This window comes from Ictalurus punctatus, chromosome 27, assembly GCF_001660625.3.
Source record: "Ictalurus punctatus breed USDA103 chromosome 27, Coco_2.0, whole genome shotgun sequence".
Classification (NCBI taxonomy): domain Eukaryota; kingdom Metazoa; phylum Chordata; class Actinopteri; order Siluriformes; family Ictaluridae; genus Ictalurus; species Ictalurus punctatus.
In genome coordinates, this window is record NC_030442.2 from 13,029,746 (window position 1) to 13,042,500 (window position 12,755).

Below are 12,755 nucleotides of genomic sequence, written 5' to 3' on the forward strand. Positions count from 1 at the left end.
TAGGAGACGCTCTCCATTATCACTCGTTACTGCTGCCGATCCATGAGGTCCGATCACGTTTTCCCAGCCCTGACGGTCGCTGCTGAGTTGCGCATTCATGTCGCCAAGGAGGATCTTTATGTCATGCTTGGGGACAACCGCGATTGTGTCTTGCAGCTGGTCGTAGAAGGCGTCCTTCTCTTCATCATCTGCCTCATTTGTCAGCGCGTAGACTTGAATAACAGTAATTTTAGCATGGCGAGACTGAAATCGGGCGGTAAGGATGCGATCACTGATCGGTTTCCATCCAAGGAGTGCCTGTGCCGCGGTTTTGCTCAGGACCATCCCGACGCCGTGCACGTGATGTTCTTTGGCTCCCGATTACAGGACGATCTTCCCGTCGTTTGTCATTTTTCCATTACCCGTCCACCTCATTTCGCTGACACCAAGAATGTCAAGCCGGTAATTGTCGAATTCGTGCAGAAGCTGCTCCAGTCTCACACACTGGTACAACGTTCGCACGTTCCAGGTTCCAATTCGTGTGATCGTATTGGCGTCGAGTATCCCGTTTTGCATCGGGTGCTGGACGACCTTTCGGCTTTGCTCCAGCACCGTCATCAAGGGAGAAACAGGGTCATCGCGCCGGTATTGTTTAGACCACTGGTTTTTGCTTGTTGTTTCCGTAGCAAGATAGATTTTACGGGATCAGGGTGCTAGCCTGATGCCCAACCCTCCTCCTTTTTCACCCGGGCTTGGGACCGGCGTCGGCGGAGTTTTTTTTTTCCACATGACTGTATGTGTTTTTTTTTTTTTGTTTTTTTTTTAAAGAAGCATTTGGGAATGATTTGTGAAGGATAATACATGGCTAAGTGTCCATTACACAATTTTAATGCATGTTGTGGAGGCAAAGAACCACCAGACGCAAAGTGGAGTGCATTTAACTCGTGTAATGCATACCTAGCCATGGATTATCCTGCTTATACCGTAGTCACTTGCCAGCATTAACAAGTTAAAGTTGTCATTAATGTTTGCAGTGTAAAATCTGACTGAAAGGGTAAAGATAATGGTTAATTTTTGTTAGTTATTTTTTTACACGGGTCGTTAGGTCTAGAATTCTGCCCGCTCACACTTTATCTCATACAAAGAGATAAAGTAGTGTGATAAGATTACATTTATTTGAATTAATTATAATAAATAGTTATGAGAGAGCGAGAGAGAGAGAGAGCGACTGTGAATTACCTGCATCTGTGCCGCATCTCTTCTAATAATGAAGCTACGAGTTTAATTACTATATGCAACTGTAACTGTATGCTACTATGGTTACAATTGTTTATAGGCAGCACGTTAATTTAGATCGGTGATTAAACTGGAACTACCATTATATGGTTTGAACTCACACCTTCCAGCCAATCAGAATGGAGTATTCAGACGGACCATGGTCATTAATTCTGTTCCAAGATGCTGTTTATAGTTTTCAGTATAAACCTAATGCAAATTGTTCCAAGCTTTTACAATATAATGCCAATTCCAAATCACTGTTGATTAACAGTTTCTGAATCTCCATGTCTGTTTAATTATTCAGGAATGAATATAACAGCGGAGAACTTCATGGAAATGCTGGAGACTGGAGTTGTGCTCTGCCAGCTGGCTGAAGAGTTACAGGAGAGGATGATTCTGGCTAACAATGGCAAGGTGCTCACACCAAAACACTTATGTTAACCCTCAAATGCAGCTCAGTCAACTACAGAGTAACTACTCATTTGTCTCTAGCAGGACTCAGATTAATGCGGTCGATGTTTATTAATCTCCGAGGTTTTTGCTGTCTATTGAGCATGGCTTTCTTTTGTATCATTACAGCAACATAACTGTAATACTGAGCTATATCTAAGACTCATCTCAGATGTTAGCAATTTAAACATATATTCCATAAACATAAACATTTATGGAAATAGCCACACATTTAACCTGCTGATGGCAGTTATTCCTCGATTTATTTAGCTATTTAATGGATGCAGACTATGGATAGAACAGATCACACTAAAGAATAGAGAGAATAAAAAGTCCTTGGCTGGTTTTATCCCCCATCTTATGAGCCATCTGTGTGCTGTGCTCCCTCTTCCCTACTGCTGCTTCTGTCTGCGTCTCTTCTTTTCATCATCTGCTCAGTGCTAAGCAAAAAAAGCAGATAATGAAGCTGGAATGTTTAGAAGAACATGTGCATAAATGTGCTTATTGTAAAATAGATAGCTTTCAGAGAGGTTTTCAGTGAGACTACTTTTCCTGTTTATATATTATTATGCCTATTAATATGACTGTAAATGTGTTAGTCGTTAATGGCATATTATTGTTACGCTTGTTTGCTGTGTGTTTTATAGCCTTTCATACGGCGTGTGATTCACTGGAGAGCTGATGCAGCTCCTGGTTCATTTTTTGCCCGAGACAACACGGCCAACTTCCTGTACTGGTGCCGTAAAATCGGCGTAGGCTCATCCCATCTTTTTGAGTCAGACGATCTGGGTAAGTATTTCTGACATTTGAGAATTTCCTATAAAAATAGAGTGTGCGTTTCAAGGTACCAGCAAAAAATTAAATCTCGCAAACCAATCAAAATCAACTAACTATACAAATACAACTAATAATTGTATTCTAATATTAAAAACCGCAAGGCAGCTCGGTGGCGCAGTGAGTCAGTCCTAAACTCGGGTCACTGTCTGTGTCCAGTTTCTGTGCAAGTTCATCCCATGTCCTTGTGAGTTCTCCGGTGTCCTCTCACATTCCAAACACATGCCTGTTGGTAAATTGTCTATGCTAAATTGTGCATACATGTGAATGAGTGTGTGAATGTTTGTGTGCATGGTGCTCCATGATGGACTGGTGTTTTCGGGATAGACTCCAGATACACTGTGACCCTGAACAGGATAAAGTGGTATATTTGGTATTAACAATTTTACAAAACAACTGTAAAATTGCAGCAGTAAGTTTCTGCATTAATATATTGGTAGTATGTAGTACTCTAAAAATATAGTTGTGCACTCTGTTTCAAAGTATAGTACAATGTGGCATTATTGTAAACAATAATTAAAGTAGCTATTGATGTGTCCATAATAGTAAATAACATTCATGCAAGCTAAATCAAATGTATCACTGAAACCAAGGAGTTGTAGTGACAAAAAACAAAAAAACAGTGAGAATTACATTGATGCCAATGAATGCTGTATAAGAACCTTATTGTGCTGTTCCTGTCTCTCAGTACAAATAATGAGTTTGTGCCAAGTGTACGATACTCATTTCCATGACTGAGACATCTGCCTGGTCCAACCCACTCTTCACACTTATCATTGTAAACTCACACTACTATTTCTCTGTCCCTGTCTTTTTTCCTTTTTCTCTAGCATGTATAGAGTTCTATCTGTTTTCTTAATTAAATATCACATAAATAGTATATTTTGCATAATGGTTTGGCTTTGGTGATATTGTTAAACCTGAGGCATTGGCATGGAGACAGAACCCCCCCCTCACCCCCCTCACCCCCCCCTCGCTTCCTGGCCTCTCTCTCTCTCCATCTATCTCTCTGTCTCGCGTTCCTCATATGCTCTCCACTGGGAATAGAGCTGAATGGCAGTTCAGTATCAGCAGGTCTTCTCATGACCCTTTTCGGGCCGTGCTGTCATTCGAACATGTTTGATGAAAAAATATAGTGAAAAAAGGAAACAAAGAAAAATGAGGACATTATTGTTGGGATGAAAAGAAAAGGGAATGAAAAGCACAGTATAAGAGGAAGGAAAGGATTATATGTGTGAAGACAATAAGAATGAGGGAAAGAGTCAGTGTTCAAGTCCTTCAATACACGTATCTGTTTATAAATGGTGAATAGAACAAGACCTTGTTTTGAAAAGATGTATAGAAAAATCCTGGAACTTCCGGCTCTACTGTGTTTTTTTCCTAAAAAAAAAAAAAAAAAAGCACCAAACAAAAAAATAAATAAATAAAAAACACAATACAATAATCATTTCATGAGAAAACAGATGTTAACAACGACACTTTTTTGGTTTTATTTCCAAGTAATGCATTTAAATCCTGTTTCAACACAGTTTCTTTACAAACAAAAAAGAAAAAAAAGAGTTCACTTCTCTACATGAGTCATCCTTCTCTCAAATAGATAATACCGGGTTACTTAAAGACATAATACCATGCTTGTTTTGCATGTAAGCTATGCCTCAAAAGCGAGTCAGAAAAGCACTTCAGTCAGTTCTCATATTTTTTTTTTTATCATATCATATTTTTTTAAAAGATGTGATATATGCTCAGATATTTGGAGCATTGGCAAGACTTAAAAGAGAGTCACTGCTTTTCTTCTTAATCTTGACATCTTATGCTGTGATTGTCATCTCTTGATCCTGTTGGTTGCCAGCGTGTAACATTCTTTATTTTATTGTGTCATTCTATCCTTTTTTATCTTGAGATTGTATGTACACCTCAAAGACACTCTCTGAGACCTTTATCTATACAAACATTCAATTTGAAAAAGCTTTCTTATACAACAGCGCTGCTGAATTCTCATATCTGTTTGGTCTGTTTATTCATTTTCAGGAACAGCAGCTCTGACAGTAGTGCCAGTTGTATTTCACAGGTTTATATTGAGGCACTAATTCTAATATTGATCCTTTAGTAACAGCTTGCACAGAGACTTGGAGGATGTTCCAGATAAACAATAGCGAACAATTAAAAATGTGCAGTTGTTGATATGGTGTGAGGAGACGTTTATTTAGCAATTATGGACATCTCTAGTATCAGAGGTTTGTAACAGTCAAAGTTAAAGCTGTCACTTTAAGTTTCCCTGCACCGGAAAGTCTTCAGGACAGAGCATTTGTCAGAATACAGAGTACTGTGGTTTCTTTGCAACCTGACAATCTAAATTTGTTATGTCTTTTGAACTTCTAGGGAGAGAAAAAAAGAGTGGGAGGTGAGGGAACAACTGTTTATAGCTGCTATAACACAAGTGTTAATAGGAACAGATTTTTGTGGAACTATATATTAAATATAGCTATAAATGGGTAAAAAGTAGGCCATGTCATTCTTTAATAAAAATAACTAAAAATGATTTAGTGCTTTATAAGAAGGATAAACTGCTTTGGGACATGCTGTTATTGGAAAATAATCTACTTTGTTTCAGGCCATATCACAGCATCCCGTCAACTATTGGCTTCCTACAATAATTTATTCCTTATATATTCCTTCAGCTTACTGACTATTGATTATTTATGCTAAACATCAAAATGAGGAACACATCTCTTCCCTCGGTTTCAGAGGACGTTGAGTGAACGGATCCTGTTGTTCTTTTTAACTTAATTATTGATCCTCTAAGTCAAATTATTAATCATTAATTTGCAGTGTGTGTGTTTCTTTAGTTCTTCGACGGCATCCATGGGATGTGTGCCTGTGCCTCATGCAGCTGGGAAGAATTGCCTCAAAGTAAGAGCTTTGTTTTTTACTTTTTAGATGTTTTTATTTTCTTGTTTACATTTTACTTTGAAAATAACTTAAAGTTTTAAAAAATAAATATTTAAGCATAAGAAGCAATGTGTTTCTACATTCCAGCCAAATAGGTCAATTAGATCTCAGTAGCTACTGGCCAATAGTGACCCTAGGAAGTAGGGTCCACCAGAGGTTCTCTCAGTAGTTCTTCAGGTTTCTTAGCTTTTATATTTCTCAATGTAAATATTTCTTAGCCTTCCAGCAGACAAGAGTGTATTTTAGTTGTTTATGTATAATCAGCTCTTTCTGTGTCAGGGTCTTACATTAAAACTGGGTCGCACTAAGAAAGTGTAAGATTTAATCTAAAGATTTAATTCTTTTAATCCAGTTGCACCTTGTCTTTAAAATAATCACATTGGACTGACTGAATGAGTTTCTGACAGAACATGTTTTTTATTCTTAAGCTTTACTTAAAAGGGAAGAAATAAGCATCAGATATTAACATGAATAATATTGTTCCTGTTTGATATTTTAGACAGTTAAATCTATCATGGCAGGAAATCAGGATTAATCCCTAGGCCAGGGTTTTAATCAGAGATTAAGATTTTATTAGTTAAGTATTAGTTAAGCCATCGTTAACATTTAAGTGGTGCAGCATAATTTGAATTACAGTAAGACTTAAATCATCAAAACTTTGATTAAACTTAGATTTGATTAAGCTTTAAACTCTGGTAGCTGGCTAACATTAATGAAAAGCATGTTTATAGTTTGAAGAACACCAGACAGTACAACCTACCTATATGGTCTTTGGATTATCTTTAAATTGAATGTGTAAAAGTAAAGTGTGAATCACTGATGTGTCACTCACTGAGTGAATCATTTCTCACAGGTATGGTGTTGAACCACCCGGTTTGGTCAAACTGGAAAAAGAGCTTGCGAAAGAAGAATTTGGTTCTTTATCCCCATCCATGTTCTTTGCTTCACCATTACCATCCCCCTCCAGTCCTCTTTTTTTTCCCCCTGCTCCATCACCACCTCCTTCTTCCTCTCTCTGTCCTTTTCCTGCCTCCATCTCTCCATCCACACCACCTGCCTCTCCACCTTCATCCATCCACCTCCCTCCATCCCCTCCTCCAGACTCTGCCTCTGCCCCAGTCCCGCAGTCTGAACCTGCGCCTGAACCTGAACCCGAACCCGAATCTGAGCCTGAGCCTGAACCTGAACCTGAGCACATCTCACCCAATCCCCGGTCACCTGTTCAAACACCCACACCCACCTCCACCTCACACCGCCTGAGTAAATCCAATGGAAAAAATAGCAAAGACAGCCTGATGGATGATATAGTAAGTTGAAATGATCAACAAGCTCATTATTGCTTATTTGAATGGATAGTACAAAAGGTTCTATCCTGTTCTAGGTGAAGCAGATTTCAGAAGATCCACCATGCAGATGTGCAGTCAGGTTCTGCATTGAGAAACAACCCAAAGGCCGCTACCGAATGGGGGATAAAGTGCTGTACGTGAGGGTAAGTATGTCTCGGAGCTTTCCTTCTTCTCTGCATAAGCACCTTAATTATAATCAGTCAGTCAGGGTTGAAAACAGTTTCTTAGATGCAGATCACACAACATCTCTGCATTGAGTCTCTGAAGATTCTTTTTTAAAATGCATTTTAGTAAAAAAAAAAAATTGATTTCTTTTTTCTGATCAGTATTAATACTCAAGACTTTACTCTATAAAGGATGGCATAATGAAGCTAAAGAATGAAAATTTCATTAAGGTTAAGCTAACCTTAATATAAGGTTAACAAAGTAACAACGTACATTAAAGTATATGTATTAAATAATTAAACTGGCATTAACCAAGGTTTATTTCTTTACAATGACTAATAATACATCCACATAAATAAGAATAAATTAATTTACATGTTACTAAATATAACTGTGTGTGAATAATGGAAACTACCATTCAGCCTTATAAAACAGCTAGTTCACCACCACAGCCATATCGATTTTTGTGGATTTTTACTCATTGGTTAATGTAAATGTTTATTATATGGCTTAACTGGTTAATTATATTAAAAGAAATTACAAGCATTTTTACTCTGTTAATATTATTTATGGTTTATTCATTCTAAAGTTCATGGCTTGTTAATGAAAAATAATGCTGTAAATAATATTAGTTAATTTCATTCTAATTTAAAGCATTAGCAACATCGCAAATAGTGCTTGTCTTGTTGCCATGTTTCTCTCTTGCCCATCCTTCTTAGATTTTGTAAGTTCGGACCCGGGTTAGAGGGAAATGTGTGGAATTCATTCAAAGGCAAACACTCGTGGGAGCTTGGGTTGCTTGGCAACATGAAGAAAAGGTTCACACGTTTTGAATGGAGTTAAGGAACAAATAAATAAATAAAATCAGATGATAAACCCTTTAACAAGCTTTCTCAAGTTAAATATTGCACAAATTTGCTTAAGGATTAGCCATAAAAAAATATTTGCAGAAAAATATGGCAAAAAAGCAACCTTGGGACTATTAATATTGTATCAGACGGCTATTTCCTCACTCAATAAAGCCACTCACGAAACAGGCATTAATGAACACTTCAAAGCATTGTCACTTTGGCTAATAGGGGACCTGCTCAAACCATTACATGCTCAATTACACTTATCAGATGCCTCTTATTTAACTCACACCATCTCTATGTGCTGTCCCAGTGATCAATACATTAAACAGCCTATTCCACAGACAGCTTAACTTCAGCAACATGCTCTATTATGGACCTCCTTCTACATTGGTTGCAGACATGGCTCCATGATTAGCTATTATATTTCATAACCATCTACCATCTAAACATACACAAAACAAGCCCTAACAGCTGCTAAAACCGATAAGTATATGTATGTTTTACAAGCATCTGACATGTCAAAATACATAATACAGTGTAATTATGGACACCAGTTCTTTTAGCCTTGCCCGGCTGAAGAAAGAATAGATGTCTGTAGCATGCCTACATCAGTATGAGCTGCTGCTCAGCAACCAGACACGACTGACATTCGAAGAGCATTTAAAACTGCAAGAAGCAACACTAATTTAGTCCTCTTTAGATTGAATTCATTCATTGGTTCTGACGCATTCTGTCTGCTCTCTCTGCTGTTTCTATGTTAGCTTTTTTATTTTCCAAAGTATTGACAATCCTATAAGGATGTACGGTCGACTCCAGAATTATTGGCACCCTTCATGAAAATGTGCAAAATTGAATATATTCATGCACCCAGTTACTGGCATTTTTTCAAGTTTAGTACTTTTTTTGTATTATAATTGTGCTCCGTGGTGTCTTTAAATGGTTTATCTAATTTTTTAGCTCCATAACCATTCTTGTACAGGTCAGCAAACATATGGCTCTTTTGTATCTGTATTTTTCCCAAAACGATGATTGACATTTTAATTGTATGCATTATATTTGGCATATTTCAAATAAATACAAGCAAATAGTATATGTATATGAAAATATTAATTTATTTAGTATTTAATCTATAATTATTTTAATAATATAAATACATTTTAATAGTGCAAATTATCCTTAAACATTTTTTTAAATAATAATAAAAATACAATTATTTTCTCCAACTCGTTTCTTGTTTGATTTAAACATTTTAATTTTTGTTCATTTTAGTCTTTTTTGCCTATTGTCTTGTAGTTTGCCAAGAATTTTAAACTTCCTTTGTTCATCTTTTCAAGATGAACTCATCATTTACCTTGACTTTGGCACTGTTTTGTATGTATTTCATTTGTTATGTAGTTTTAGATTATCTTTGCATAAAATTTCACAGCTCTACCTTTCTGGTCTTTAGGGAACAACATTTTCCATACACGAATTAGGAGCGTGTTTATAGCTTTATAGTTCAGTGTCATGTTGTAAAAAGGAACCTGCTTATTGATTTTAGTGCTGAAGTCATTAGCAGAGTGATTACTCAGGGAAGCTTGTTAAATGATGGTGGCCTCTAGCTGGTCCCGCCCCTTCCTTCCTTCCTCTTCTGTGATTTCTCAATCAGACGAGTCCTCCAGGGCTCCTGCATGCTGCCACTATGGAGGAAAAGCAGTCTCTTTATGTCATAGAGCCAATTAGCAGGAGAACCAGAGAAGAGATGAGGCTCCATCAGAAAGCTTTTAATGCTGTCTCTTATCCCATACCTCTTTGAATAGGAGTGTGGGAGATGGATTTGCTTTGCTTTTATGATTTCATGAATGAAAAAGACACAAATCCATTAGCTCATTTGAATGGGAATGTTTCAGTGAGAAGCACAGAAAGCAATGCATAAAGCAGTTAATCGGCATTAAGGAAATGTGACAATAATGGAGCTGCAGCAGCAGAAATAGGAGTGATATGTACCTCATTCATGTGAATCAGATAATCAGCAAGATCCCTGTTAACAGATACCTAACAGATCTATAATTAACATGATCTGCATTTTGACATCGTAATAATACATCCATTTGTTTCTAAATCTATCAGATGCACTATAAACATGGTTAAGAGATTCCTATACTGGGGATATTGCCTTTAGCTTATCTGCATCTCTGTTCATCACACATGTGTTCACTAAATCACTTCATTAAAGGATAAAAAAAAAAAAAAAAAAAAAAAACCTAGATGGTAACATGAACATAAGGGGAAGAAAGCAAAAAGAATTTAGGCAGTCATTATGAAAAAGAATTTAGGCAGTCATTATGAACAGTCATTATGCTTGAATTGCTGTCTTGTCCACTTGCTATGATTACCTGCTCAGTTTCTTCACTAGTTCTGGATGGTGTCTGCATTCACACCCCTCGCTCTGCAAGTGATTAGACAAAAATAGACACAGAGATGGAGCAGTCTGTCTCCTGATTTAGAACATCTCTACTAGGCTGCGTGTGATCCTTGGGGAGATATTCTTCTTAACTTGACGAATGCTGGCGTATATGAACCGAGCGACTGCATCTAGTGACTGGCATCTAGTGGCTGTGACTTGAACTGCAGCTGAAAATCACACACTGGAGAGTAAATGTGAAAGGGGAGTGGAGGATGGGGAGTGTGTTGTCCCTGAACCAGAGCACTCATCGTTCAATATCTCAGTACACAACAACTCAAAATGCTGATCCGAATGCATTCACGGCCACTGTTGCCAGCACAGCCTGTTCTCCAGTATTCCTGGGCAGAACACTGGAAGAAAGGCCAATATACAGACGCCATTCAATTATTCAATGAAGCTGTGAATTATTAAGGCGAAGGTCTGCATAACAGAGCAGCAAGCAACATTTGTCCAGGTTTTGAAATGTAATACAAAAATAGCGTTTTATTTAATTTAACATCTAGTGGTGTGGATGAAATAAGAGGTGGCAAAACACAGGGATCTGCTTTAATTAATCCATGCCAAATTTGAGCAGACTGACTACCCTGACATGTTAATCAGTTTCAGAGCAGCTGATATACACAGCACATATATTAGAAACACGAGACCGTGTGTGTGTGTGTGAATCTGCCGATTAGGATGCATAGCAGACCGTTGGGACGTGAAGTGGGAGGGGAACCCTGAAATAAATCTGCTTGTAATACCAGCAGTGGAACAGCTCTCTAATGAAGGGGTTATGTCTGATAGCGAAAGAGGAGAGAAGAGGGGTTTGGGGCTGGGTGTGTGTGTATGTGTGTGTGAAGGGAGGGGGGCTCTGAATGTCTCTGGGGACAGAGGGGTGTCTTCTCTCTTTCCCTCTTTTCCCCCACCTTTCACTTTTCATCTCTGTATCTGCCTTTTATTGTTCAACTGCTGTTGCCATGGCAGTGCTTGCACTATGCTAGAGGGTGTTGAAGGTTTGTGTATCACAGGTGAAAATTTGAAAAAAAAAAAAAGTCTTAATGTGTGTGTGCATGGGTTGGTAGGTCTAGGAAAGCTCATATTGTAAAGCTCATCTCTCTCTCTCTCTCTCTCTCTCTCTCTCTCTCTCTCTCTCTCCCTCTCTCTCTCTTCCACTCTGTCTCCCCTTCTTTATGTGTGTGTGTGTGTGTGTGTATGTGTGTGGATTATTCTTAAGCTGGTGCTCAGCTGGTGCCATGAGGCAGTGTTTCATTAAACGTAATGAGATTTTGACAGTGCACTCTCTCTTTCTTTCTTTCTCTCTCTCTCTCATTTGCCTTTTAGTAAAGCATAATGAGATGCAGGCTTTCAATATTTAATCTGTTCCAAAAGAAATGGGCTTAGTCGAAGGGGCTCATTCTTCACTAAACACAAAATGGATGATTTTGTCAACCACAGGTTTATTTATTGAGGGTTCTGCCACTATAATGCATATAGGTGACTCCAGAACTATTGATGCCCTTCTTGAGAAAAAATTTATATATAAAATTAATAACACATGCCAGAAGTGATATATCCAGATTTTATATATTTCTGTAAAGATGATTTGTGAGAGTGTCCATTGCTAAAAGCTCTATACAGATAAAATTGAATTAAATTGAATATTTTCGATCTTGAAATATCATTGATTATAATCCAGAAACCATCAAAGACACAAGTACAAGTACTAATACTACTATTTCTACTACTACTGCTATTACTACTACTACTATTACTACGACTACTGCTGCTATTACTGCTACTACTACTACTACTACTACTGCTACTACTACTGCAGCTGCTGCTTCTGCTGCTACTACTACTACTACTATTACTACTAATTCTATGACTATTACTACTACTACTATTACTACTACTGCTGCTGCTATTATTACTACTAATACTATGACTATTACTACTACTATTACTACTACTGCTGCTGCTATTATTACTACTATTACTACTAATACTATGACTATTACTACTACTACTATTACTACTACTGCTGCTGCTATTATTACTACTATTACTACTAATACTATGACTATTACTACTACTACTATTACTACTACTGCTGCTGCTATTATTACTACTAATACTATGACTATTACTACTACTATTACTACTACTGCTGCTGCTATTATTACTACTATTACTACTAATACTATGACTATTACTACTACTACTATTACTACTACCACTAAGTTTACTACTACTGCTGCTTCTACTACTACTATTACTACTACTGCTGCTTCTACTACTACTATTACTACTACTGCTGCTGTTGCTGCTACTACTACTACTACCACTTCTATTACTACTACTACTACTACTACTAATACTACTGCTGCTGCTGCTGCTGCTATTACTACTACTACTGCTGCTGCTATTACTACTACTACTACTACTGCTATTATTACAACTACTACTACTAAT

The 12,755-nt window shown here is 37.5% G+C and overlaps 1 protein-coding gene across 1 annotated transcript in view; it reads left to right on the forward strand.

The window, feature by feature from the left end:
* gas2b (growth arrest-specific 2b) overlaps positions 1-12,755 on the forward strand; it is a 29,688-nt gene that overhangs the window by 13,001 nt on the left and 3,932 nt on the right. The window contains exons 3-7 of the mRNA XM_017459345.3: positions 1,562-1,671; positions 2,355-2,496; positions 5,388-5,451; positions 6,344-6,797; positions 6,872-6,979. Of these exons, the coding sequence (XP_017314834.1) occupies positions 1,562-1,671; positions 2,355-2,496; positions 5,388-5,451; positions 6,344-6,797; positions 6,872-6,979 (878 nt within the window). The remainder of the gene's footprint in view (positions 1-1,561; positions 1,672-2,354; positions 2,497-5,387; positions 5,452-6,343; positions 6,798-6,871; positions 6,980-12,755) is intronic.